At 44.4% G+C, this 25,813-nt stretch overlaps 1 protein-coding gene across 6 annotated transcripts in view; it reads right to left on the bottom strand.

Moving 5' to 3' along the window:
• SLC44A3 (solute carrier family 44 member 3) overlaps positions 1 to 25,813 on the bottom strand; it is a 74,970-nt gene that overhangs the window by 29,521 nt on the left and 19,636 nt on the right. For all 6 annotated transcript variants that reach the window (XM_058538577.1, XM_058538578.1, XM_058538580.1 and 3 more), the window contains exons 7-10: positions 24,549 to 24,638; positions 23,188 to 23,312; positions 18,356 to 18,542; positions 7,462 to 7,627 (exon numbers count right to left, since the gene is read on the bottom strand). In XM_058538577.1, the coding sequence (XP_058394560.1) occupies positions 7,462 to 7,627; positions 18,356 to 18,542; positions 23,188 to 23,312; positions 24,549 to 24,638 (568 nt within the window). The remainder of the gene's footprint in view (positions 1 to 7,461; positions 7,628 to 18,355; positions 18,543 to 23,187; positions 23,313 to 24,548; positions 24,639 to 25,813) is intronic.

The raw sequence follows: 25,813 nt of genomic DNA, 5'->3' as shown, positions 1-25,813 counted from the left end.
TCACTAAGAACTCTTCAAATAGTATGGAAAATTAATTTTGTGCTGAGGCTCCAGGACACAGACCAGGCTGCACGGGATGGATGGCCTCCAATGTAAATCTGGTCCTGAGCGAAGGAGCACTGTGTGGTTCCTGCAGAGACCGCGTCCTTTCCTGAAATTTCTTTCAGCAAAATCACTGCAAGATGGAGTTGGGAGGGCTGTGAAGAAGCTGTAAGGTTCATCTTTCCAATCCTACAGATAAGGGAAATTGTCTTTGTTACGAAGAACAGGATTCTTTAGCTGTCCTCAGCAATTCTTGTCAGGGTTAGGAAATTCATGTGTCTCCTACCTAAATTCCTTAGGCTCTGCTGTGAAGGCATTTCCTCACTTCTTCCTCGGTGAATCTGGAGCAGCTGGAAACTATCTTTTGTATCTTTGAAAACGATGAAGTCGTGCCTCAAGTGTCCCTTCTCCAAGTTCTTTCCTATCACATCGCAGTGGACCCCTCTTTAAGCAAATGGTTATAAAAGGGAGATTTTTACAGCTTGTCCTTACGCTGGTACTTGAGTCTTTGCATGAACTCTTCAATCCTCTTAGCGCTTAAAGGAATGACAAAGATGAATGCACTCTGGCTATATTTAATCCTCACCCTGCATACAGGCTACAACATGAGATTAAAGAATAGTCAACCTTGAGATAAGGAAAATCTTTGAGGTTTCAAAATTAGGCACAAAGTCAAAAAGAAAGCAGAACTCTTTAATAAATGAAATAGTCATGCTAAAAATAAAGCTTGTATTTCATTTTAAATTAATTTATTTTTATCAAAGTAATAAGTGACATATCTTAAAAAGTCAGATAGCACCACGAGGCTTCACAGGAAAAACAGCAGTTTTCTTCCCCATCCTTAATTTTCTCTCCCTAATCTTTTAGCTGCGTCTTCTGGAACTCAACTCCACACTTCTAAATTACATGTTCTTACTGCTAGTTTTTTTTCTTCTGAGGAAGACTAGCCCTAAGCTAACATCTGTTGCCAATCTTCCTCTTTTTTCGCTTGAGGAAGATTAGCCCTGAGCTAACATCTGTGCCAATCCTCCTCTATTTTGTATGTGGGTCACCACCACAGCATGGCTTGATGAGTGGTGAAGGTCTGTGGCCAATATCTGAACCTGTGAACCCGGGCTGCCGAAGCGGAGTGTGCGGAACTTTTAATCACTCGGCCACGGGGCCGGTCCCCTTACTGCTATTTCTTGATGTTTCAGCTTCAGATATCGTCCACTGACTTCCCACTATGGAAGATGCAGGTTTAGTGCCCTTACTAAGCCTAAACTCCCCAGTACACTCATTCTCCCATCCCGTTCTTCTCAACATAATTATACAGAAGTTTCTAAAGTTTTTTTCTCGCTTTACTGAGATATAATTGACATATTACATTGTGCAAGTTTAAGGTGTACAATGTCTTGACTTGATACACTTACATACTGCAAAATGATTACCATCATAGCATTGGCTAACCTCCATCCCAGCACACAATTACCATTTCTTTTTTGTGGTGAGAACATTTAAGATCTACTCTCTTTGCTACATTTTCTTTTTTTTCCTCCCCTTTTCTCCCCAAAGTCCCAGTAGATAGTTGTACGTCATAGCTGCACATCCCTCTAGTTGCTGTATGTAGGATGCCACCTCAGCATGGCCGGACAAGCGGTGCGTTGGTGCGTGCCCGGGATCTGAACCTGGGCCGCCAGTAGCAGAGTGCGCGCACTTAACCGCTAAGCCACAGGGCCGGCCCCTCTTTGCTACTTTTAAGTATATAATACAGTCTTAGTAACTAGAATCACTATGCTATACATTAGATCCCCAGAACTTATTTATCTTATAACTAGAAGTTTGTACCCTTTAACTAACATCTCCTCATTTCTCCTACACCTCAGCCCCTGGTAACCACCACTCTACTCTCTGTTTCTATGACTTTGGCATTTTGAGATCCCACATATACGTGATATCACATAGTATTTGTCTTTCTCTGTCTGGCTTATTTCACTTAGCATAATGCCCTCAAGATCTATCCATGTTGTCACAAATGGCAGGATTTCCTTCTTTCTCATGGCCAAATAATATTCCTCTGTGTGTGTGTGTGTGTGTGTGTGTGTGTGTGTGTGTGTGTATTACTTCTTCTTTATTCATTCATCCATTGACAGACACTTAGGTTGTTTCCATATCTTGGCTATTGCGAATAATGCTGCGACGAACATGGGAGTATGGATATCTGAGAGCCTGTTTTCATTTCCTTTGGATATACACCTAGAAGAGAGATTGCTGGATCATATGGGAATTCTATTTTTAATTTTTTCAGAAACATCCACACTCTTTTCCACAGTGGCTGTACCAATTTACATTCCCACCAACAGGGCATAAAGGTTCCCTTTTTTCCACATCCTCTCCAACATTGTTTTATTTCTTGCCTTTTTGATTGCAGACATCCTAACAGGAGTGAGGTGATATCTCATTGTGGTTTTGATTTGCATTTCCCTTTGATTAGTGATGTCGAGCACATTTTCATGTATCAGTTGGCCATTTGGATGTCTTCTTTGGAAAAACGGCTTCAGTTCCTCTGTCCATTTTTTAAGTGGATTTTTATTTTTTTGCTATTGAGTTGTATGAGTTCTTTATATTTTGGATATTAACCCCCTACTAGATATCTGATTTGAAAATATTTTCTCCCATTCCACAGGTTGCTTTTTCATTTGGTTGACAGTTTCTTTTGCTGTGTAGAACCTTTTTAGTTTGATGTAGTCTCACTTATTAATGTTGCTTTTGTTGCTTGTGCTTTTGGTGTCATATTCAAAAAATTCTGCCAAGACCAATGTCAAAGAGCCTTTTCCCTATGTTTTCTTCTAGGAGTTTTATAGTTTCAGTTCATATGTTTTAAGTCGTCAATCCATTTCAAATTAATTTTTATGACTGGTATAAGATAGAGGTCTAATTTCATTCTTCTGCATGTAGTTATCCAGTTTTCCCAGCACCGTTTATTGAGGAGACTATCCTTTCCCCACTGAGTATTCTTGGCTCCTTTGTCAAATATTAGTTGACCACACATGCGAGGGTTTATTTCTGGGCTCTCAATTGTGTTCCATTCATCTCTATGTCTATTTTTATGCCAGGACCATACTCTTTTGATTACTATAGTGTTGTAGTATGGTTTGAAATGAGGAAGTGTGATGCCTCCAGGTTTATTCTTTCTCATCATTGCTTTGGCTATTTGGAGCCTTTTGTGATTCCATACAAATATTAGGATTATTTTTTCTCTTTTCATGAAAAATGGCATTGGAATTTTGATAGGGATTGCACTGAATCTATAGATGGCTTTGGATAGTATGGCTACTTTAACAATATTAATTCTTCTGATCCACAAACCTGGGATATCTCCATTTGTTTGCGTCCTCTTCCATTTTTTTCACCAAAATCTTAGAGTTTTCCGTGTACAGATTTTTCACCTCCTTGGTTAAATTTATTCCTAAGTATTTTACTGTTTCTGACACTATCATGAATGGGATTGTTTTCTTGATTATCCTGCAACTATACCAAATTCATTGATTAGTTCTAACAGTTTTTTGGTGGCATCTTTAGGGTTTTCTATATATAAGAAGGTATCACCTGCAGAAAAAGACAATTTTGCTCCTTCCTTTCCAATTTGGATGCCTTTTATTTCTTTTTCTTGCCTGATTGCTCTGCTAGGACTTCCAGAACTATGTGGAATAAGAGTTGTGAGAGCAGGCACTCTTATCTTGTTCTTGATCTTAGAGGAGAAGCTTTCAACCTCTCACCTTTGAGTATGTTTTAGTTAATGTTTAGTGTTCATATTATAAGTATATAAATAACATTCACAACTGATCCAAGTAGTGTATTCTGATTATATTTCCTTTCTTGTACAACTTTTGGTTTCCTGAAGTTAATAATCATTTCACATTTTTATTTGCTTGGTTTTCCATGGGCTTCACCGAATGCTTCACCAAAGTCTAAATCTTTTCTCTACATGTTCAAACACATCTGGTATTCTCTTGGTTTCCTTTTTTTCTTGAAGGAAAAAAGAGCCCACTGCCCTCCTGCTCCACCTTGGACTATATGTTTTTCACACCTGCTGCATAGCTACCACCCTTCTCTTCTTTTCTGTGTTGGAGCCCATTTCCCAAAACTCATGTTTTCCTCCCTGGCTTACTCATTCATTTCAGCAGAGAAGATCCTTCCTAAGAAAGAGTGGGGAGGGAATTCTTTTGGGATGCTGCATGCCTGAAAATGACTTTATTCTCCTTTACCCTTGACTGATAGTATGAATAGGTATAGAATTCTAGGTTGGAAATAATCTTTCTTAGAATTTTGACAGCCTTGTTCCACTGTCTTCCCGGTTCAGAGTTGCTGTTGAAAGTCAGATTTCACTCCAGTTCTTGATCCTTTGCCTGTGATCTGTTTTTCCTTCTAGACGCTTCTGGGATCTTCTCTTTACTCATGTCCTCCAGCTCTGGGAAATTTTCTCGGATAATTTCCTCCCTTCTTTTTTCTTTGTTCTCTATTTCTGGAACTCATATTAGTCAGATGTTGTGTTTCCTAAATTTATCCTCTAACTTTTCATCCTTTCTCTCCTATTTTCCATCTCTTTGTCTTTTTGCTCTACCTTTTGGAACAGTTCTCCAACATTACATTTTAATTCCTCAATAGAAAATTTTCACTTTTGCAATAATATTTTTAATTACTCAGAAGTCTTGTTCTCTCACTATTCCCCCCCTTTTCCTTTGGTTCTTATTTTATGGATACAGTATTTCTTTGTTCTCTCTGAGAATATTACAGTTCTTTTTTTTTTGGTAGTTTTCTTCTGCTGCCTGCATTATTTCGTTTTCTCTAAAGTCTTTTTGTTTGTTTGTTTTGTTCATTTTGATCTCTTTCTTTCACTAGAGGCTTTCTTCAAATATTTAACAATCACTGGTTACCAGTGTGGGGGATCAGAATTGGCCACCTCAAAATATGTCTCTTTACCTTGAATATTTTCTCTGAAAGAAACTATGACACCCTCTGCACATAATAACTGCCTAAAAGGATTTAAGATAGAAGGCCTGTCCCCAGGACAGGCCATCACTATAGATAACTCTGGGTAGGGATAGATGAGGAGGGTCCTTGCTAAGCCCATTCTTATCAAAGTTCTGTTTACCAAACATTTATATTTGTAAGGAAAATCTCCATTTGTAAAGGTATCTCCCTCTCTGTACTGAGAAGAAGGGAGGATGACCTCATCTCTAGAAACTTGTCAATGCGGAAGGCAAGGCCTTAAATCTGCAACGTAATACTCTTGTTTACTGTGCTTTTTTGGTAATCTCCCATAGGTGACTCCCGCCACCCCCAACATCCTCCTTTGTCTTTACTTGAATATGTTATTTAAGAAGAGAACCTCTGTAATTTTGGTGAAAAACTCAGTTTCCCTGATCTCTCCCATGTATACATGTTATAAAACTTTGTTTGATTTTCTCCTGCTATTTGGTCTCATGTCAGTTTAATTTGTAGCCCAGCCAGAAAGGACCCAGAGTGGGTAGAGGATAGTCTTCCTCCCTTCACCAGTTCACATTTAAGAGTGAAGCACTAAAGAGTGAACCAGAAGCTCTATATGAGGGGTATTACCGGTTGACTAGTGAGATTCACTGTCTGTTTCAGAGTGAGGGAATCAGGCCATTTCACTGAGGGACCCCATACGGCATTATCTGTAGGTCTTGACTTTGGGTTAGACAATTTCTCCAAAAAAGAATCCTCTGACCTCCTGCCTAAGGGATTTCAACCTGGCTGTCAACATCCTGGGAGCTGAGCCATGAAATGTGGGTCAGGGATGGTGGCGGTGGGTCCTCACTATTCACTATTTAGACTTTCACTTACTCCCCTTTCTTTCAGTGCAGAGCCTCCCCTCCAGCCTCAGCTGTGCCAGATACCCCAAGTCCAGACCTTCTCTGGTTCACCTCTCCAGAGAGCAAAGCTCATATCTTTTGCTGGTGTGGATGAGGAGACCTGGGGCCTAACTGCTCCTTAGAAAAACTTTTAACTAATCCTCAGAATTACATTTTGCACATGAACTCCTGAGCCTCTCTAGGTTGTTGTGGCTCAAATCAGCCTGCACCTTATTTTCACCTCTTCTCCCACTGCCCGCCACCCCCCACGCAGACAGGCGTTTTTAGCTATCTCTAGTCTGCTCAGAGTCACCACTCGCCCATCCTTTCTGTTGACGTATCTTATCTGCTGTCACTGTCTCTGTTTGTCACTGTCCTTGTGTGTTTATGCCTTTTTCATTCTTTCATGATTTTGGGGTGGGAGCTGGAGTGGGAGGAGGGGCTAGGAGATACATTCATATGCTTCACTGGAGGTCCAAAAGCCCTCATTGAAAATGCTTTGGTTTTGTTATTCTAAGATAATACAAAATCACTGCTGTCAGATGGCTGTTACTTGCTGGCCAATTTGGTTAGAATAATCTTTACTCCCCTACTCAGGAGCAAACAACACACACCACCCACCTCCAGCTGCTCAGAGGTTCTCAATGCCAAGGGCTATAGCCCCTTTGCGGTCCTCCATCCTACGGAGTCTTTAATGATGGAGGCTCCCAAACAGCACCATTGTGTTAGAACCCACAGGGCTCCTCATCTTCAGGATGTAACTGCTCATCTGCATGAATCAGCCCTGGTTGACTTTCTTACCCCTATGAACACTCATGTTTATCTGCTCGTTTGGTCTGAGAGATTAGAGGAGGACGGCTCTATCGGGAGTAAACTTCCTGTTCTGGGTCCAACCCTGTCATTGTCCTGGCTGAGTTCTCCTTGCCTGTAGTTTTATCACTGCCCCCTGGAGAGTCTCACACACAAAAGAGGTGAAAAGTTGAGGGGTGTGTGTCCTCAACTATTTGATGAGGTAATGGCGTGTAAACACTTCAATAAGAATCATGGTGAACATAGAAGCTAGTAATTATTCTCTAGTACTTGACTATATGAACATGAATTATATTTTATAGTTATATACAATTCCCTTAGGATTTAAAATTATTTTCCAAGAAGAAATTCTCCTCATTTTACATAGGATGAAATGAGGTTCACAGAACTTACTGAAGTGCGTTCCAAATAGACCAGTAATTTTTTAAAGTGTGGAATCAGTAAGAATGGATGTTTACAGGAGAAGTCAACTCTTCCTTTTAGGTATCCTTCAATGCTAAACAGTATGATTACTTCCCTGTTTGGTTTTCTTCTGAATTTTTTTTAGCTTAAAGCAAAATAGCTTGGAAATATGACAGATTTAAGGTATAACATTTCTTTTCACTCCCAAATGAGCATCTCACCCAATTTTTAGCTTAGTCTTTCACTCTGGCCAACTGCTTTTAAGGGGTCATGTCAAAACCCCAAAATATCTTTTGAGAAGCACAACGTGAAGCACACAGACAAACCAATAGGAGTAACATGCCAGACCTACCTGTTGAAATAACAAGTAACCACAGCCCCAGCTATAGTCATCTGCTGGCAGGCCAGGATGAATTCGCTGGTCCAAATGAGGCCAATTAAATGGTACCACCACATATACCGAATGCCGGAAAGAGGCTTATACTCCACTTGGCCGCCTTTGATAACCTGGGCAGCTCCTAAAATTTAAAACACAAACACACTTTACACCAGTTTTGCCAAGGGTGGAAGATGGTTCCACAGGCCATATTTCCTCACGCCTGGCCTTTGGCATTACATGAAACACAGATGATACCAAAGTAAAGTTTGAAGCACTCATCATAATTTAAGATCTCTGTAGCAAAAACTAAAAATTGAAACACACATTTAACTTATGAAGAACATCAACAACAATAATTACAATGACTGATTGGTAGGCAATTTGCAAGACACTTGACCTGTACTCTAATAACCATTCCACTCTGTAGACGTGAAACTGAGGTTTGGAAGAGACAAGTACTTGTCGTGAAGTTTCACTGCTCATGATTAGTGGGAGGAGAATATAAACCCAGACACACCGGACTCTAAAACCCCTGGATTTTCTACCACACCACTTTGTGATGTAAACAAAAGTTGTTATGTTGATGAAACCACACAAAGCCATTAGGACTATGTTATAGAACCTTACTTCACCCAAAATTTAGCCATTCTGGAAGACAAGGATCTTCATTTTTTCCAAGGGATTCATTTCAGATTTCATTTCAAGAACAAACTCTTCTAACACACTGAAAATGTCACTTGGCCTCAGTGTTAATCTTCTAGGTTCAAATCTCAGCTCTACCTCTTCCTGGGTAGCCTGGGGCAAGCTGCTTGGCCTCTTGGAGTTTCAGTATCCTCATCTACAATACCCATTTCCTGGTGGTAGTTTGAGTGACAGTACCCGGTAAGTGCTTAACAGAGGGCCTGGAATAGCACTCCATTAGTGATAATGATTATTATTATTATCAAATTTTAGGAGCACAATACTGTCTTAAACCAAGACCAGCAAGGTGACCCCAACCATGCTCTGCCATTCCCAACAATGCTCTATACCCCCCTTTATGTGCCCTCATCTAAAGAAGCCCTCTGCAATTTAATTCAATTCCATTTGGATTTGGTAAATCCCAGCTCTGGGATTGCATTTGATTTCTAGAAGTCCTCCACTATTAATTTTAAATAAACTACTGTAAGTAAGAAGATGGGCACTTTGGTCTTTGCAAAACCTACAACTTGAACAACATTTAAAGATAGTTTCAGATTTCCTTTCATAGCTATAAATTGCTTTTAGGTTCATAATTCATGGTTATTTAGACATTCACAATAGAGTCTGTGCAAAGGAAGTGGGAGAAGATAATCATGCTGTAGAGCAAACTGATTCCACAGACGAAGGCTGGGCCTAGTTCCTTACGCTCTGTGTCCTGCTGAACAAGAGTCACATTATGAGAAATAGTGGAGCAGCTTGATTTACAGAGAGAAGTTAATATTTTATTGAACACTGGGCTCATTCTGGCTTGGAGGCAATCTCTGATTCAGGTAACGCACCAATAAATGCCTATGCTTTTCCAAAATGGGTATGTTTCAGAAAAGCATTCCCAATTCCAAAGGAGGTGACCCCTCACAACTAACGGGCATGTTTGGGTAGATCAGGTCAGTGGAGACTTGGAGAAGCACTCCCTAGAAGAGCAGACGTGACAGGGGCCAGCCCACAAGCACTCTGCTGCTTCTGCAAGGTCTACAAGTTCCGGGGACAGACTGCAGTTTTCCAAGATTAGATGTACAATTTCATAAATGGTTTGGGGCTGGAGAATGTCTCCACAGAGCAGGAGGGATGGTTTCCTCTACAGACAAAAGGTAAGTGCAAAGGCCCTGGATGCTAAGGGGGGACAGTTTCTCCTCGTGCTGCCCTGTGTTGCCAACGGCACATTCACACACATCACAGCTGGGCACACTGATGGCGGCAGTTGGCAAGTGGAGAGCAGCTAGAGAGGTAAGTCAGGATCCGTGCAGGCCTTCAAACCCTTGGATTCCCCAAAGAAGCAGAACCTGTACGTTATTCTTGACTGCTTGCTTGTTTTTGAACATCTTTATCGAAGCCATCTTCTATTTGTTCTTCTGGTTCAGTTATACAAGCCTGTTTATATAGTTTCCTTTAGGACAGGGCTTCTCAACCTCTCAACCCACTAATTGGCATTTTGGACCAGATGATTCTTTGTTGGGGGTGGGGGGACTGTTCTGTGCATTGCAGGATGTTTAGCAGCTTCCCTGGCCTCTACCCACTAGATGCTAGGAGCATCCTCCCTTCTCTCCTCCAGTTACAACAATACAAAATGTCTCAGTACATTGCCAAACGCCTCCTGGGGGACAAAACTGCTGCTTGAGAACCACTGCTTTAAGCAAACATTCTGTGAAGAATCAGGCGCTCATGCTGGCTTCAGGGGAAAGCCTAGGAACTAATCTGTGGGTGGGGCAGGCGCGTTTATGCGCACATGACTGCCCTCTCCTGGATAGCTGAGTTCGTGCAGGCATGAGCCTCTCATCAAATGACCAGTTGCTTTGTTACTAAGGGCTGTTACAATATAGCTACTACTATGGTGCCTAACAGGTGCTAATGGGAACTGGACTGCTACAGATACATCCCAAGATATGATGGATCTCGGGGATGGTGGTGGAAAGGGCCCTGAACTAGGAGAGGACTTGGTTCCTGTCTCAGCTCTGACATATGCTATAAGCAACCTGGGCCTCAGTTCTTTCAGGATAAAGATGAAGAAGGTAGATAAGATGAATCCTGGGGCAGTGATTACAGGCTTCGGCTTGAGAGTGGCACAGGCTGAGATTTACATCTCTGCATTGTTCTTTAACGGCTGACCAACCTCTGGCAGGTTATGGGAGCTTTTTAAATCTGTTTCATCATCTGTAATCTGAAGGTACTAATACCTACTTCTCACTCCCTCATGGCTCTAAATGCCATATATGTAGCTGTTATGAGGATTAAATGGGTAAGGCACTTAGAATAGTAAGTACAGTGTAGGGTTAGCTGTAATTGAGATATAGGTAGATATGAGTCCAGCCCTGAAATTAACAAATATTTATTAAGCATCTACTGAATACTGGAATTAGACTGGACATTAGCTATTAGGAGAAGAAAATGAAAGAGGCAAACAAAAAATCGGAAAGAAGATACCATCTGAGTGACTATCAGGAACTCACATGATGCCATGTTAGCCTATTCGTCTCCCCTTCTGGACTGTTTATAATTTCTCCTCCGACCTTGGAGAGTTTTTTCCCATCCTTGCTCTCAGTCAGCGACCTAACTTCCAATTTCTCTGAGAAAACTGAAGTAATCAGAAAACCTCTGCTAGAGCCTTCCCCCCACTTCCACCTGCCATCAGCACGTGTCCATAACCTGATCCCCCTTGATATGATAAACTGTCCATGATCCCAAGGCCAACCCCTCCATTAGATCCCCTTTCTCACCTACTTGAAGACCTCTCTTCAAATCTCCCCTTCTTTCTCGCTTCATCAAAATATTCCTCTGTCCTGAATAATTTTTATCATCTCACATGTTTTTAAAAAAATCTACTCTTGACTCTTTCCTTCTCCTTTCTCTGTTCCTCTTTGTGGACAAATTCCTCAGATTTTCTCTACTTACTTTTTCTAATTCTTTTTCTCCCACTTTCTCTTAAACCCACTCCAGTCCTGATCCACTCCCCCACTTCTCTGAAACGGGTTTGTTCCACCTCCGTTTTGCAAACTTCAACCGTCGATCCTTAGTCCTTATCTTACTTATCAGCAGCACTGGGCCATTCACATCTTGAAACTCTCACTCAAATTCCAAGACAGCATACTCTCTCTCCTCCTGCCCACTGGTTGCTCCCTTTCAGCTTCCTTCCTTATTCTTCCTCACCTCCAGGCCCTCTTAATATTGAAGTGCCCTAGAGCACAGTCCTTGGATTTCTTCTCTGTCTACACTCATTCTAATCTTATGGCTTTAAATACTATTTACATGCCCCCAAATTCCCAAATGTAGATCTCTACCTGGGACCTCTCCAGAAACTTCAGACTCAAACAGCTAAGTGCCTGCTTGACATCTCCATTTGGCTGCCTAAAAGACCCTTCAATTAACACAACCAAAAATGAATTTCTGATCTTCCTCTAAAATGCTCCACTCAAAGCTTGCCCCATCTCAGTTGATGGCAATCCCACCTTCCAGTTGCTTAGGCAAAAACCTCAGTATCATCCCTGACTCCTCTTTCTTTCATACCCCTCATCGAATATATCAGGAAATCCTTCAAAATAGAAGCAGAATCCAATACGTCACACCACGTCCACCATTATTCTAAGCCATCATCATCTCCTCCCTGGATCACCGCTATTATGAGTAGTCAGATCATGTCAGTATTCTGCTTAAAACACTGTGATGACTTCCTCTCTCAGATTAGAATCCAAGTTCCTATAGAGGCCTACAAGGCCCCAGGATCTGACTCTGTGCTCTCTCTGACCCCCTCCTGAACCACGCCCTCCCTCAACCACGCCACTCTGGCTGAATGGGCCTCCATGCTGTGCCCCCAGCACCTCTGCCTCTTGCTGTTTCCTTTGCCTAGAACATTCTCCCTTCCCTTATACAGTCTCATGGCTCTGCCCTCATCCCCTTCAAATCTTTGACGACATATCACCTTCTCAATGAGGCCATCCTTGGTCACCAAATTTAAAACTGCACCCCTCCCTTAAGGGTTTCCCTTTCCTCTTCTCTGCTTTCTTTTTCTCCATAACACTTATCAACTTTTAATGTACTATGAAATTCACTTACTTATTTTATTTAATGCCTATCTCCCTCTAGCTTCCAAACTGGAAGGAAAGCTGTATCTCCAGCATCTATAACAGGGTCTGAGACAGTACATGTTCAATAAGTATTTGTTGAATGAATGAATGAACCAATCTTCCTCAACTAATATATCCTATCACAGAGATCTGAGACAATTTTCTGGAGATCTTCTAGAGACTACCAATATAACCTGGAGGAAATTCATCATGCAGCCAGCTGTAAATCTGAACATTACAAGCAAACTTTAAAGCATTTCAAAAGACTAAAGTGATACTAATGATCAATATAAAGGGCAGTTTCTCAAGGAAGGCAGTCCAGCTGGTTGGGATAATTTCCCAAGGAAAGCACGCCCAACTTGGAAGGGCTCAACTTTCTAGCATGTTCTGTGTACTTGGTCTCTTCCAGCAAGTAGGCTCAAGTGTCCTGCTGGACCCCCAGCCTGCTGATACCCATCCTGCCTGTGTCTCCCACTGGCTCAGCTTCTGCTCTGACAGCATGAGGATTAGAGAAAAAAAGGAAATCTCACTGACATAGAGCCTGCAATTTACCAGATTCTTTCAAGGTTTCCATCTCATTTCATACTCACAACAGTGATGTGAATTCACACTCATTCAGCACACACTTACTAGACTCATTCAAGGACTGTGCACTGAGCTAAGAGACATGGAAAGAAAAAGACATGGTCTCTGCCCTCGAGATGTTTGTACTCTAGTGGGACGACAACACACAAGCCATTGTCTTGCATTATTGTTCTTCATAGGACTTAGCAGCACCTGACATATATTTACTTATTTATTCCCTCTTTTCCCACTCACTAGTGCCTTTGGCTTGCCCACTGCTGTATCTCCAGTACCCAGGACACATAGTAGGCATGCAACGAACATTTGTTGAAAGAATGAAGAATATAAAAAATGCAAGGAAAATGAAAAAGAAATATCTAAGTGTGCCTGGGGAATTTATAGGAGATTGTTTAATAAATATAATACCCAAAACAAATCTTGAAGAATGACTAGTTTTCCAAGAAGTTTGGAGTAGAACGTTGGAGAGAGCTGGGAAGAGGTGGGGATTCAAGACGAAGATCATAGCAGGTGGAGGGCACGGAGATGTCCGTGGAGGTTGTTTTCCTTTGCACCTTCCCAAAGGGACCATGCTTTCTGAAAAGCAGGAGCTGTTTCAAATCTCTCCTGTGCAATCTCCCTTCACTCTGTTCCTAGGACAGGGCTGGGCCACTAGCAGGCTTTTGTAAAATAACTTCAATTATCTTCTAGATCTCTGATAACTTAAAAAAAGACAATTTTCTTTTAACCTATGTTCTCAAATGTGCCAAGCAGAGCAGAGAATAAATCACAAAGCTGAAGCTAGTACTCAATTTTCCTTAGTTGACATTAATTCCGAAAATTAGGAACATGTATGGTCCTTTATTTGCAAAGCAAAGCTCTGGTGCCATCTCAGCCTCCTAACATCCTTGTGAGGCAGCCTGGGGAAAGCATCAGTTTTCCATTGCAAAAATGAGAAAAGGGAAGTGCAGAGGATTAACACACAAGGAAGGCCAGAGCCAGCCTGAATCCTGGGTCCCTTGATGGAAAATCGTCTGTCCGATCCTGCTGCCTCCTTTCCAAGCACGGTCCTTTGCCTGTCCCAAGCATGCCGAGACATGCGTGTGTTACCTCTTCTAACTGCGACATCATGGGGAGGGGAACCCCCCCAACTCTCCAAAATGAGCCTCTGCCATTATTTAGACTCAGGGCCTCCAGACCACCTTAATGACAACTGGGGGTAATCCGATCACGTGGGCTCTTTCCAACCTGCCAACTACACCTGCTGGATTCCCAAGATTATTACGGTTTTCACTGGATTATCTTATTTTATTTTATTTATTTTTTTTGTGAGAAAGCTCAGCCCTGAGCTAACATCCACGCCAATCCTCCTCTTTTTGCTAAGGAAGACTGGCCCTGGGCTAACATCTGTGCCCATCTTCCTCCACTTTATATATGGGACGCTGCCACAGCATGGTCTGACAAGCAGTGCATCGGTGTGCGCCTGGGATCCAAACCTGGGCCGCCAGCAGAGGAGTGTGTGCATTTAACCGCTATGCTACAGGGCGGCCTTCCACTGGATTTTAGCAGTCACTGTCACATTGCTATTAGCAGACAAGTCCCAAGAGGTTAATAAATGTCATTGCTTGGGGGCCCTTGATATGCTCTGCTGAAACAATACCCAAACAAACCAGAATTTGTCAACTAGTTAAGAGACTGATTAACAGTCACTAGAGAAATACAGCTCATCTGGGCAAAAACAATCAACCTAAGTTTACTTTTTCTGTATTTTCTTTGTTTTTTACACATCAAAATAATCATTAATTCAACCATCTGACAAAACCAAAGACTCACAACTATTTACCCACTGAGGACACCCCCACAACATTGGGCAGACTGGAGAACGAGCCTGAGGGTCCCATAACCACCTGAGGGGACGTGAATGAGACAATCATCAGGCGCTGCAGGCATCTCTCACCGCCAGATCGCCTGGCATCTTTGCACGAGCGGTGAGAGCAGCTCATTCTCTCACAAGTGTAGCTGGGGGACCTTCTGAAGATCAAAGCGATGCAGCTGCTGACCTGCCCTGGCCTAGAGCCGGTTGCTCTGGCACTTGGTGAAAAGGCTTTTGAACACAAAGAGAGTTCTGTGCACCTGGGTCAGCCCAGCGGTGAGTGGAAAGGAGAGGCAGGTGGCCTGAGGGGATGCCAGCCGGGTTGTATGATGCCCGACCGCAGGGAGGAGGGAAGGCGGTTGCTCTGTGCAACACCTTGCCTCCTATAAAGTCTAATATCAACTCGAACATCATTGATACCACATGAGGTCCTGGCGCCCAGCTTTCTTTCCTGTCCTTCGACTCCTCTCACTCTTGCTTGTTTGCTTCTTACGCTGATAGAGAACTGCCACACTTTAATACATGACCCTCCAAGGTGGCTACAGACCAACGTGCCACCGTCAGCCCTCCAGAAGAGCCTGCTTGTCTCCCTGCCCCTCCTGCTCTCAATCCTGGGGCTGAGGCTCTTTAATGCCTCCTGGGTCCCACTTGGGCCTAAGAGAGGGGACTGACGGGGCACCATGCTAGCAGCTCACCTCAAGTCAGCTGTGGGGCTTGTTCCTCTCTGACTGTACCCCCAACTCTCAGGACTCTCTCCTTGTCCTCTGAGACTGGGTCCTCTCCTGTGTTTGGTTGTGACTCCATTAAATCCCCTTTTGCTTCTTTCTGTATTTTCTGGCAATTTCCAGCCCATCTCCTGAGAAGCCTTCCCTGACTCACAAAGTGGGTTGGAGCCTTGTTCTGGTGTTCTCATAGCTCCCCAAATTTCTCCGGCAGTGACTTTCATCAACTTTTGCTGTGAGCACATGTTTAATTGTTGGTCTGTCCTGCTTGACTCAAAGTGCTGCTGGGAGAGACCACCACTCGTCCCCGGGCCTTGTCCCCACAGAACTCACCTAACGTTTGTGAATTAAAGAACGAACGAAAGCATGTGTCCTGCTCCAAAGCATCATGGGTTTAACCACAGAGCCAGTTTCCTTCATCCAGACTCACAGCCCCTAGAGGCTGGGGGAGGAAGGTCCTTCTCTGGTCCTGAGCCATATTTCCCGAGACCTCACCCCTCCCCTGGTGATTCTACAGGGCAAAGGCTCAAGTACCACAGCCCACCACCCTGTGTGCTGTGCCCTGCCACCTCCTGCCACATGTCACTCCCAGCCCACTCTTGCTTCAACCTGTGGCCCTGCCATGTCACCCTGCAGCCGCAGGCCCCAAACACCACGTTATGGGCACAGCCCGCATCTGCCAGCCAGCTGCTGTGGTCGCAATACTGCTTCGATTCAAACAGACAGAACTGAGGAGGCCTAATTTTGATTTCCTAGCTTTGAATCCCAGACACAAGGAAAATGTGAGATAGTGGAAAGAGGACAGGTTCTATTCTAGAGCTCTGGAGCCAGAGTCATCGCACTTCCTAGCTGTATGACCTTTGGCAAATTACTTACTCAGAACCTCAATTTTCTTGCCTGTAAGTTGAGCATAACAAAGCATACAACAAAAGGGGGCTACAACGCTCAAATGAGAGAACATAAGAAAGCACCAAGTACAGAGCTTGGAATTTAGGAAATTTTCAACAAATGCTTGTCCTCTTTCATGCACAAAGGCCGTTGCCCTCCTTTCTGACCAGGAATGAGACCACTTCAAGCAAGTGAGCTAGAAGAAGACTGTTCAATGTTGTCCTAGTTGAGACGTCCATCTGTCCCACAATATCTGTTCTTCCCTCTTTTCTTGATAATGGAACCTCCAATTTTTTAACTGTGTGTGGCCACCCAAAACGAAACTACCTTTCCTGTCCTCCCTTGTAGATAGGTGTTGCCATGAAACTAGGATTTGGCCAATGGGGTGTAAGCGGAAGTGCTGTCATGACTTCTCCTAATGGCTAGATTAAGACATGGTGGTTGGAGCCCAAGTGCCCATTTCATCTACGAGGTGGAAGCAAGTGGTAAAGGTTGTGAAACAAGAAAGAAGGTGCCTGTCTGGAGGACTACGCTGGCATGGGGTCTCTTCTTTGTGGACTTAACTTATGTCAGAGAGAAATGACCTTATAGCTTGTCTAAGCCACTGTGGTTTTGAGTTTTCTGTCACCCCAGACAGACCTCATTCTGACTCATTACTCTCCTGTACCTGTTTGATCAAGATTCCTTTCTGGATAATTATCAGAAATTCACTGCAGGCCTCAGCAAGCTTCCAGAGACCTCCAATGGAAGAGAATGCCCCTAAAGCATCTCTGAAGCTGGAAATATGGGCTTCCAAGGGCTGCAACTTCCAGGGGGCCTGCTGCCCATCTTGAAATAATCTCCAAGGCGTCAGTTTATTTCAGAGGAGAGGGAAGAGAACCCAGTTTACTAAGAATCTACTACACAGCAGTTGTGCTTACATATATGACTGGAGCCAACGGAGGACGAAATAAACTTGATAAACATAAACTTGAGGTGCAGCAGCCTTGTTGATTTGACGTCTGCTGTGGTTCTTATCTACCTGGTGACAGTCTCGGAAAGCAACTTACTTTTTTGCGCTCAAACCGGAGTGTGAATTTGGGCCTTAACCAAATCAAATAGAGGCATCAGAGATCTAGAATAGCACCACTCGAAGTGTGGTCCACAGACTGGCTGCCTGTCCTCACGCTGTTTGTCACTAGTTTGCAATGAGATAAGGGGATTGTGCCAGAATGTAGGTCAACTGCATCACTAAGCCCATTGTTTTGTTCTGCTGACATTGTTTTTTCACAGTAAGACTTTCTCGGTGAAGGAAGCAATGGAATGATATACATTCTGGCATAAGCTCCTTATCTGGTTTCAGACAGCACTTTGAATAGCGCTGCTTTGCCCTGTACGTGGCTTCAAAAAAAAAAAGATATTTAGCCCTGCCTCAAACCAAATTCAAACCAAATGAGTCAGAATCTCTGAGGATGGGGCCCAGGCATCTGTATTTTAGTAAAGCACCATAGCTGATTCTGAGGACTCTCTCTGGTAGAAACCACCACATGGATATGACAGGAGGATGGAGGACACAGCATTGTCTTCTCAGGATCAAAGCAGTGTGAACCTCTGTGTGCACTTGCTTTACACTTAAGCTGGCTCTGCTGAGCACAAGAAAATTTTAATAGAGTCTTTCCTGGCTTCTTCTTTCTTCCTACTGATTTGAGAGGAGTTGGCAAATTACCTTGGATAAAATTTAAACCCAGAGACATCTGATAATATTCTTTCTGTAGGCTTCTGTTCATATTGTAGTTCTTCTGAAGCTCTTTCAGTCCTTACTGAATTTGTTCTCTCATGAAACACAAACCCAGCTTCTTTAAAGACCATATAAAAAGGGAAAAAGAATTTCCTGCTTTGCCCCATGACAGAACCCCTAGCACTGTCACTGTTGTCTTCAGACACCTCTAGTCAATGGGAGGTTTGGTCCCTACAAAAACAGGCCAACGGTTCCAAAATCAGCTTCTGTGCACGACTCCAAGGTGATGCACCCACCCCCCTGTCCGTACCTGCAGTTCCCAGGCTCAGGAGCACAGCTACCCAGAGGACCCAGAAGAAAATGAGGATGGCAAATGTCCACAGTGGCTGGAACAGCAGGAAGGGAGAGCTGCTGATGGCTTTATTTATGACTTGGAAAAGTTCAACTGTCAATTTTATTCTCTTTCTGAGGACAAAAATCAACACGAGCAGAACTGCCTGGTGAGAAAGCGGTTAGAGCAAATTAGTCAAAATAATGAAGAACTGAGAAGAGCTTAAAACAAACCCTAATATTTTACTGACATCTCAGAAAACAGCTCTTTTAAGACAGTTACTCACTACTTTTATTATCGTTGAACATACAAATTCTCAAACACTAATGGAACATCTGCTATGTGGTGGTCCCCATGCTAGATCCTGCAGCTACAAGTGAACAAGACAGAGTTCCTGCCCTCCAGGAGTCTGCAGTCTGGTCAGAGAGCAAGAGAAAATGAAAAGAAGGTCCTCTAGGGTCAGGGAACTGTCTTCCATGTCTTTTTTCCCCCAAAGCACCCAAAATACTCAGAGAATGCTGAAGGACTGCAAAAGGGTGAAGGAATACGAGTATGAGGGAAAAGCTCAGTGATTGTGCCTCGAAACAACCTTCTGTGCCTTCTTCTCCACGGGTTTTGGCATCCCTGCATAGAAATATCATATTAAAGAAACAAACTACCCTTCACCCAACATCCCGGTCCAGCCACTGCCATCCCTCTCATTCCCTTCACAGGCAAGCTTCTTCAAAGACTTATCTACACTCGCCATCTACACTTCCATACCCCAACTCATTCTTCAACCACCTGTAAACCTCCAGACCGCAACACTCTCCTGAAACTACTCTTCCTAAGGTCGCTTCCTCTGAGCTCCTGAATTTCAAATCCCATGGAAACATTCCAGATCTTGCTTGAACTCAGCATGGCACATGAATCTCTTGTCCACTCCTCTTTTTCTTAAACTTGACTTCCGTGATTGCTGTTTCTTCTGGCTCTCCTCCTACTTCATCGGTTGTTGTTTCTTGGGATCTTTTAGGGGTATTTCTACTCCTTTCTGGTTTTAGCATTCTTCCTAGATGCTGATAACCTTCAAATAAACTCAAACTCAACTTGTCCTGAACCAAATTCATTAGCTTCATGCTAAAATTTCTTTCCCCTATATTCCCTACTCCAGCAGCCCTAATTTTCTGGGGCTCTTCAAGAATGAATTAGGCTCCTCTCTTGTGTGCTTCTATTTTATTCCATACTTGCCCTATTGTAGCACTCAACATATTCTACCGTAAATATTTACTGTCTGGATTTTCCATTAGATGAAGCTCCTTGAAGGCAGGGCCATCCCTTCTTGTCAAGGCCTGGCACAGGGCCCAGTGCCCAGCACAATCCCAATCACCTGGGATTCAGTTTCCTGATTCATCTCTCAATCTATCCTGTTCTGTCTATTCCCACTGTTGATGCCACAGCTCAAATCTCATCCTCTCCCATCTAGAGCCCAATAACCTCCTCATTAGCCTTCTGCTTTTAATCCCCTTGACCCCCTACCCCCACCCCAATCCCTCCTCCAACCCACAGCTAAAGGGATCTTTGCAAAGGGTAGCGTCAAGGATGTCATCTCCCTGCTCAAAATCCACCAGTGGTTCCCCAGTGCCTCTGGATAAAGATCAAAGTCATTATCATCGCAGATCAGGACCTTCCTGCCACGGACTCTCCCTGCACCTGCATCTCAGGCTTCCACCGAGGGAACTTCCTACAGGTCCCTCTCTTGTTCATGTGACCCTACACATGCCATCCCCTTGGCCTAACATGCCCTTTCTCTTCCAGCTGGGCTTGGGCATTCCTGGTTCAAGGATCTCACAGTCAAGTGGAGGAAAGTCAGAGGATGGTGTGATAAACTGTGCAAAACTGCTCCGGGAGCTGGGAGCAGAGCCTCTGGACCCAGCTGTGGGGGGTGTCAGGAGGAGCCAGGGAAGATGGCTGGAGGAGACCCAAGAGTTGTAAAGGCTACGTATGAACTCCATCTCTGTGTCCTCAATGCCTGGCACAATCAACAAGGAAGAGGGATTTTTTTTTTTTTGCTTTTTACTTAATATTTTAACAAAGCAAAATGATATAATCTTTAGGCAGATACACTGGCTTCTAGCTCCTGAGTGGAATGCTAACATATGTATTTAAATGTGAGTGTGTTTCACAACTTATTATATATATGCATAAAATGCTCCCCTCCTACTCAAGGTACATATGTGGATATTCATCAGAAGTGCTGTGTTAACTTGAACCCATTACTGCCCATCCCCCACCTCAGTGGAGACCAGCATAACCTAACAGGACGGTGCTAGGGGTGTGGGCTGGGCTGGGCCTGGCAGCACAGCTGACTCAACCACAGGGGCCAAGCCTTGACTTCACTCTTCTGGGCTCTAAGCTGCAAAGAGCTGCCTTTCAGCCTGTGCTCCTAGGCTGACACCCTGAGGTCAGCATTTAATGCCATTCACCCCATTTTCTTCATTGCTGCTAACGGTTATATTGAAACTATGTAAATAATAGTCACAGGTAGCCCCATCTTTCCTGTTGAAAACAACATTTTCAAGTTTATTTGTAAGGCAGGTGCTAAGAACTCAGGAGACAGAAGACAAATCCCTACCCAAGTGGTCCTGGCAGCAGATAGGCTCTCCCCAGGATCCAGACCACCAGGTGAGCCTCTCAGGGTCTCTGCTGGGCTCCAACACGAGGGGAGGGTGTGCGGGAAGATGAGTGAGATGGGGCTCCCAGGTGAGTAAGAAGGGCTGAAGGCTGAGGGAGGTGACCCTCCTCCTGCTTCTATTCCTCTCCTGCTAATGTTAGTTTTCTCCTTTCTTCCCCGTCTCTGGGAAAGTGGGGTAGGAAGGGGGGAGTAAGGGAGAAGAAGGGCAGCTGATAATTCCTCTTTCTCCGCTGGGCAGGGAGTGGTGCCTGACTAGGGGACACACCCTGGTTTTCCCTCCCTGTCGTCCTTCCCTCACTTTGCACAGGGTCTGTGGGAGCCGAGACCGGGGTGGAGAGGGAAGCAGGTCGGCAGTGGTTTTCGCGGGCACGGCCTCCTCTTGCTCTGGAGCCAGCCCAGCTTCCCCAGACTCAGGGGTCCAGCCAGGGAGCATTGGGAGCGGCTCTCTGGTGGGAATGCCGAGCTTCCACGGTGGATGCCCCCTAGGGAAGGGGAAGTCCATACCCCTGGGCAACCTTGCAGTGGTGTTTCCATCTGACAGATGAGGAGATCCAGGCCTAAGAGGGGAAGTCATTTCTCCAAGGTCACAAGTGGGTGGTGGGGCATGGATTTGAATATAGGCCCAAAGACTGCAAAGGCCGGAATCTTTCCCTGTGGACCACGTCATGGCATTGCTTGCTTTGTAATCCGTCTTATCATGGGGCATGTGCTATCTATGTGTTGTGTCTTGCTAGCTCTATTGCTTAGTGCAGGGCTCTGTGCAGAATAGGGGCTCAGTAAATGGTGATGACGATAAAGAATCTAGGGCCCTTACAAGGATAAGCTCATCCAACAACCAGCACTTGGTAGGAAATCAGTAAGTGGCAGTGACACATGTGCCAAATGAATGGTGTGTGAGCTGTGGTTCAGTTCTACCCTCTGTAGCAGCCACTGCACAGTCCTCACCAACACAGGTGAAAACAGCCTCTGTCCACTCTCACAGCCTCCCTTTCCCTAACCTTACACTCAGTGAGGAGGAAAATTCACCCCTGACCCTGGCATCTGGGTGGCCATTAATAGTTCAGTGTGTGAAGATAAAGAAAGCCCTGTGGAGGGCTCAGGGAGAAGCGGCTCTCTCCCCGGCTCTGAGCCCTGCTCCCCAACCCCCATTCCCAACAGCCATGCCCTGGGGTGCAGGCGGGTCCTTTCTTCTCCAGCCTCCGTCACAGGCCCCAGCTCAGCTATGGTCCTGGACCCCGCCTGAGGCAGGACAAATCAGGAGCTTTGCTTTGCCGTACACTTGCTCCTTGAGATGCAGTTTATGTGAAGAACACAAACCTGGAACCTCACTAGAAAGGAGAATACGTAAACACTGTACCAAACATGGGAACTGAAGGACTTCCTTAGAAGAGAGAATTGAGTTGGTGAGAGAGTCTGCATTCGCTGCAAGACTTAATGGGCTTATGGAGACCCCCGGCTGTTGCTCCTCCATAAAACAGTAAGCAACGTAGTAGCAAGGATGACCATGGGTCCCCCGAAATAATTTCCAGACCCTCTCCAGGGCCTTGTGGTTCTAGCCTTCTAATACCACTTGGGGTGTGACCTGAAAGATTTTCAGTTGCCAACTGCCCTCCCCCAACAACCAGTATCTGCTGCCTCAACATTCTGTGTCTGCCTGTTTTCAACTAGGGAGTTCACCGAGGAGGCGGCAGGTTCTCTGAAAACCAAAATAACACAGTGGCCAGCAGGTTTGGAAACAAAGGGCTCTCTGTGCTCAAGGGCAGTGGGATCTGTCACAGCCTGGAGAGAGCAGAGCGTCTCTGGCTGGACAGGGGCCTCTCCTCACAGACAGGAAACAGGAACCGTGGTAAGTCTGCCCTCCACCTTAGAGCGTCCACCTTAGGGCGCCCTTGAGGGTGAAAATACTGCATTCAAGAGTAACGAATCAACCTCTTAGAGATGGCAGAAATGACTTGGAAAGAAGTAAGAACTTTTTCTTATTTTTTGAAGGTTTTAACTTACTCCTATGTAGGTGTCCCAAATAAAAAGAAGGCACTAAATATGTATATACATTCACCACACTTTCAGAGGTGAGAGAAAAACAAATTCTAGTTGTTTTTGGTTAAAATCCAAAAGTTCTGGCTGGCTACTTGTTTCTTACCGTGATGACTGTAGACACAATGGCAAACCCCAGCAAACACTTCATATTTTCCCTCTCTGTGTCCAATTCTACGCTGAGGTCATAGGTATAGTCGTAATACAGCCACCATAAGACACTGCAGACAACTGGAAAGCAAAACATCAGCGGGGCTCAGCACACATGGCACAAGGGAACCACCCCACCCCCGCACGGGGAACCACACAGTGGGTGCCCTGCTCAGGCAGTGGGGCCCAAATCCCAGAGCTTTATGGGCAAAGGCTGGCCCTCTGAAGGAGCTGGGCAGGGAGAGGGCAGCTCTCCAAGGACCCGCCAGACCTGTGGCGGCCACTTGTCTTTGGGAGACGCAGGGAGGTGACCCCAGAACACAGGTGTGTCCTGTCAGTCTATCCCACAGCTTGGGTCTGGGTGTGAGCTGGGAGGAAATTGTACCAACAGCATGGTGAGAGGGACAACATTAGAGTTCAAAGTCTAAAATTTCCAAGTGAGCTCTGTGGCGACAACTCCTGTTGGCTTGGCACCCACAACATTGGACAGATACCTTGACATTGCAAATGCTCTCCATTTAGGTACTAAATGCCACCTATGCCATATCCACAGTGACTGTAGGAAGGTCACAGTCATCTTTACTAGCAGTAGATGGGGAAAGCATCCCTCACCAGCCACGGTGCCCATCTTCCAGCACAGGTATGCTATATACCTGGACACTGCAGGGCTACCAGTTGCTGAGGGCAGAGCTGATTATTCAGGGGAATCAAACACTATGGTCATACCAATTATTAAAAATTAAAATACCCCATACCAGTTGGTAAATAGCTGCTGCCTTGAGTTTCCTGCATGCCCCTGCCCATCGGACCCCTTTTCCGACAACCCCTGGATGGACCCACAATCCAGCAATGCAAAGGGAACAGTGGGCACAGGAGAGGCTCCCCGGGCCCTGCCCCAGCTCAGGGCCTGTGGCTCTTCAGACCGGGTAGAGCCTTTGCATGACAGTCATGGGCACCCACATGCCAACGGGTGATGTCAAAGTTCAGAAGAAATCCTTTAAAATGCTTCCAACAGGCACTGGAATTCTCTTTCAATGTTATGGATACCAGGATCACTCAACTGGCAGGCTCATCTCAGAGGCGGCATAAAGTAGAAGAGACAATAGATTGGGCATTAATTTTGCAATTATCTATGAGACTTAAGCAACTCCCTTTGTCCTCTCTGGGCCTGAGTCTTCTCATACGTAAAATGACAGGGTTGGATGAGAGACTGTCTAAGACCCCATTTAGCTCAAAAATGCCAACTTTTAAGTTCTACACTTAATGGAAAGGCTTTTCATTTAATGAAAAAGAAATCAATCAAGTAGAAATACTTACACAACAATCCTACAATAACCAACGAAATTAAAATGTGAACCAGAAGGGTGGTGATGAATCGGAAGGTGAACATCATGGCCAGAGACAAGGCTGAAAAATTAAGCAAAACATATAAACCCAACAGCAACCAAGATGGGAGGGCAATGATGGGACTGCAGTCACTAAAGCCTCCAGAAGAGGGAGGGCTGAGGATTTGCTTCAGTCTCTCAATATCTCGGGACATCCACCAAACACCAAACAAAAACACCAAGACACACCCAGGGCACTCTCTGAAGCATATACCAATTCAGTCGGCTATAGAAAGCCAGTCTCTGAAAGTGCTAGCATTCTTTTTAAATTAAAAAAAAATTTTTTAAAAGCAGATATTATTCTCAAATACTCACATCTTTTTTTCTTTTAAATCCAAATGAACCATTAAAATTTTGTTTTTTGAGGAAGATTGACCCTGAGCTAACATCTGTTGCCAATCTTCCTCTTTTTTTCTCCCCAAAGCCCCAGTACACAGTTGTATATCCTAGTTGCAGGTCCTTTTAGTTCTTCTATGTGGGACGCCACCTCATCACGGCTTGATGAGCAGTTAAGTAGGTCCGCGCCCAGGATCTAAACCTGCGAACTCCAGCCGCTGAAGTGGAATGCATGAACTTAACCGCTACGCCACCAGGCCGGCCTCTAAATTTTTTTTTACCACGCTTAAAACTCTTTTGACTTCATACTGGGCTTATGCAAAGTCCTAACTTTAAATGTTCTCAGATATTAGTATTAAATATGAAAGATTAATGCCTTTAAAAATGAAAAATTTAAGGGGCCGGCCCGGTGGCGCAAGCGGTTAAGTGCGCGCGCTCCGCTGCGGCGGCCCGGGGTTCGCTGGTTCGGATCCCGGGCGCGCACCGACGCACTGCTTGGTAAGCCATGCTGTGGCGGCGTCCCATATAAAGTGGAGGAAGATGGGCACAGATGTTAGCCCAGGGCCGTCTTCCTCAGCAAAAAAAAAGAGGAGGATTGGCGGATGTTAGCTCAGGGCTGATCTCCTCACAAAAAAAAAAAAAAAAAAAAAAAAAAAAAAAAAAAAATGAAAAATTTAAGATTCTAATTATAGGGTAAGTTGTATGTGTAAAAAATCTGCATATTATTTTCTAATATGTGGGCTTTTAAGCTTACGGATTTATTCCAGGTATTTTATGAATCTATAAATACTATGTTATTTTTTTCTAAACACAAAATCAGGGTTACAGACAGATACTTCGGTGTAGTGGTTAAGAACATGA

Source organism: Diceros bicornis, chromosome 4, assembly GCF_020826845.1.
Source record: "Diceros bicornis minor isolate mBicDic1 chromosome 4, mDicBic1.mat.cur, whole genome shotgun sequence".
In the NCBI taxonomy this organism is placed as follows: Eukaryota; Metazoa; Chordata; class Mammalia; order Perissodactyla; family Rhinocerotidae; genus Diceros; species Diceros bicornis.
This window is presented reverse-complemented; position numbering and strand designations above follow the sequence as displayed.